The 3,554-nt window shown below is 48.2% G+C and overlaps 1 protein-coding gene across 1 annotated transcript; it reads left to right on the top strand.

Annotated features, from left to right (window-relative positions):
- Positions 1-257: 257 nt before the first annotated feature.
- LOC130129081 (uncharacterized protein K02A2.6-like) lies at positions 258-2,327 on the top strand (the record flags this gene model as incomplete). The annotated part of the gene is made up of 2 exons (XM_056298879.1): positions 258-1,502; positions 1,734-2,327. Coding segments are annotated over 2 exons (1,839 nt in total), but the record flags the coding sequence as incomplete, so codon positions are not given.
- Between the last annotated feature and the right edge of the window lie 1,227 nt (positions 2,328-3,554).

The raw sequence follows: 3,554 nt of genomic DNA, 5'->3' as shown, positions 1-3,554 counted from the left end.
ACATTCCCTTGATGGGCCAAGTGACTGTCAATGCGAAATATGACAACCAGAGTGGAGATTTACCTCTTGTGATTGTGAAAGGTGACAGACCAGCCCTCTTTGGCCGTAACTGGCTGGCCAATTTTAAACTAGACTGGGCAAGCATATTCTCAGTTACACCAGCAGGGGGCAGTGATAACACAGATGTAGAGGCAGTGTTACAGAGACACAAAGCAGTATTTGCTGAGGAGACTGGCACTATTCGTGAATTTAAGGCAAATATCAAAGTGAAGCCAGATACAAAACCTGTCTTCAGAAAGGCAAGACCAGTGCCATACGCACTAAAAGACACAGTTGAAAAAGAGCTAGATAGGCTGGAAAAAGCTGGTATTATCTCAAAGATAGACCATAGTCAGTGGGCTGCCCCGATAGTAGTTGTACCCAAATCAGACAAGTCAATTCGTATCTGTGGAGACTATAAAGTCACGGTTAATCAAAGCGTGGAAGAGGAGACCTATCCACTACCGAACGCCGAGGATCTCTTCGCCACACTGGCCGGGGGCACTCTCTTTAGCAAATTAGATCTCTCACATGCCTACCAACAGCCTGAGTTAGGGAAGGACTCAGAGAAGTATTTAACAATAAATACCCACAAAGGACTGTATGTTTATCACAGACTTTCATATGGAGTGTCGAGTGCACCTTCTATGTTCCAGAATGTGATGGACCAGATACTACAAGGCTTAGAGCATGTGACCTGCTTCCTCGATGACATACTAGTCACAGGCAGAACAAGAGAGGAGCACCTGAGGAACCTAGATGAGGTTTTGAGCCGACTGGAGAGCTACGGGGTAAGAGTGAAAAGAGCAAAATGTGACTTCATGCAGGAGAAAGTAGAGTACCTGGGGCATCTGATAGATAAAGAGGGACTTCACCCCACTGAGACAAAGGTTGCCGCCATCGTAAATGCACCCCAGCCCACAAACGTCACAGAGCTACGGTCATTCCTAGGACTGTTAAACTATTATGGCCGTTTCATGAAAGATCTGTCGACCATATTGCAGCCACTACACCAACTCCTGAAGAAGGAAGTCGAATGGAAATGGACACCAGAGAGTGCAGCAGCATTCAAGGCTGCCAAAGAACAGTTAGTGAAAAGCTCAGTAGTAGTACACTACGACACGCAGAAACCACTGAGATTAGCTTGTGACGCATCCCCTTATGGGATAGGTGCGGTAATGTCACACATAATGGAAAATGGGGACGAGAAACCAATCGCCTTTGCGTCACGTACGTTGACAGAGGCAGAGAGTAAATATAGTCAGATAGAGAAGGAGGCGTTGGCCATAATATTTGGCGTGACCAAATTTCATAAATATCTCTATGGCCGCAAATTCAGTTTAATAACTGACCACAAACCCCTCCTTGCCATCTTAGGACCCAAGTCAGAAATCCCTACACTAGCCGCTTTGCGTATGCAGAGATGGGCACTGAGGCTTATGGCTTATGACTACAGTATAGAGTACAGAACGTCAGCGGACAATGCAAATGCGGATGCGTTATCTAGACTGCCGGGGAAAGAAAGGGACAAAACAGCAGAGGAGAACAGCATTTTTTATTTCTCATTAGTAGATGAGCTACCCGTGCAGGCTACAGAGATTGCACAGAGCACTCTCAAGGACCCAGTCCTATGCAAGGTACTGGAACTGACCCGGTCTGGATGGCCGAGTTACATCAACGATGACACACTGAAACCGTACTTCAACCGAAGGAATGAACTGTCTGTGGAACAAGGATGCATTCTGTGGGGAATTCGAATTATCATCCCACCAGCACACAGAGAACGACTACTGTACGACCTACACCAAGGGCACCCCGGAGGGTGCAGGATGAAAAGTTTGGCGAGGAGCTATTTATGGTGGCCTCAGTTGGACAGTGATATCGAACGTGCAGTGCAGCAATGTGATGCTTGTCAGAGTGTGAGGAAACTACCAGCAGTAGCACCACTACAATGCTGGCAGTGGCCTACGAGAGTGTGGCAGAGGCTACATATTGACTTTGCAGAGAAGGATCAGCAACACTTTCTAGTGTTAGTAGACAGTCATTCAAAATGGCTTGAGGTGATCCCCATGGCAACAACTACCGTCGCCAAAACGATCGAAGTGCTGCGGAGCATCTTTTCGTCCTACGGTCTTCCTGAGGAGATCGTCTCGGACAACGGTCCACAATTCACCTCACTGGAGTACAAAACATTCCTGAAAAGCAACGACATTAAGCAGACCTTGGTGCCAGCTTACCATCCTGCTTCTAATGGTGCCGCAGAGAGAGCAGTCCAGACGGTGAAAGCTTCACTTCTGAAACAGCTGCTCAATGAGAAGAAACAAAACGTCACTATTACAGTAAAACACAGGCTCGCCAACTTCCTGTTGTCATACAGGACCACACCACACAGCGTTACAGGTTGCACACCAGCAGAACTGTTCCTCAAACGTCAGCCTAGGACCAGGTTCAGCCTGCTGAAGCCAGACCTCGCTCGAGTGGTGGGGGACAAACAACAAAAGCAGAAGGACTATCATGAACAACCCGCCTCGAAGCTGAGACATCTGTCAGAGGGGGACTCAGTACTGATCCGAAACTTCCGTGGAGGAAAGGAGAGGTGGACGAAAGGGACAGTGGAAAAGAGACTCGGACCAGTCACCTACCTGGTGTGGAATGGAGTGAACCGACGTTCAGTCCACATTGACCATCTGCTGTTCGACCGACCCTCCAGTCCTCCTGAGGCATTTCAGTTTCAGGATGACCAGATGGGTATCAGCAACACCTACCCTGCAGTTGCGGATTTGGGGGGGAAAGGCACACCTGGAGCCATGGGTGCTAGCCCGTACTCACCTGAAGATACACCCGTTCCAAGGATGCAGGCTCCGGAGAAGCTTGCAACACCCTTACGAGGTTCGGTGGGCAAGGCCGTGTCGCCTCCTCACCGAGCATCCACTTCCCCTGAGGTGGTTGAGCGCCGATACCCTCAGAGAGAGAGGGCACCTCCAAAACGACTGTCTTTGTAAGATCAGCCGAGTTCCTGAATAAAAGAGTTCCTGAGAGACTAAATTGTTCAACTCCTGTTCAGAAAAAAATGTGAAAAAGAGTTCCTGAGACTGATATGTAAATGGGCAAATGTGGGTCGAAGTGGGTTGTGTAACCAGTAATGAACAAGTAAAAGATGCTGAAAGTAATTTGCCATATCAGCATGTTTTAGAGTGATCATATTTTATTAGGGGAACTTCATAGTTTAAGGGGGGAGGAGTGTAGTAGACCAACAGCGCTACCTAGTGGTGGTTAAGCTAGGCTCTCATATACCCCGGATGTTGACTGCTGCGACAGTCGGAGAGCTACAATAAAGAGGACAAGACGTTGGGAATTGGTCTTCGGCTCAAATAACTGTTATGGATATATTAGCAGTATAGGATACACCCAGATAATATAGCGAATATATTACACACCCCATCTGACCTCTCCTCGGACAGACGGCCGCAATTCACGTCAGCGCTCTGGGAGGAGATCGCCGCGGGTTTAGGGGT

This window comes from Lampris incognitus, chromosome 18 (genome assembly GCF_029633865.1).
Source record: "Lampris incognitus isolate fLamInc1 chromosome 18, fLamInc1.hap2, whole genome shotgun sequence".
In the NCBI taxonomy this organism is placed as follows: domain Eukaryota; kingdom Metazoa; phylum Chordata; class Actinopteri; order Lampriformes; family Lampridae; genus Lampris; species Lampris incognitus.
This window is presented reverse-complemented; position numbering and strand designations above follow the sequence as displayed.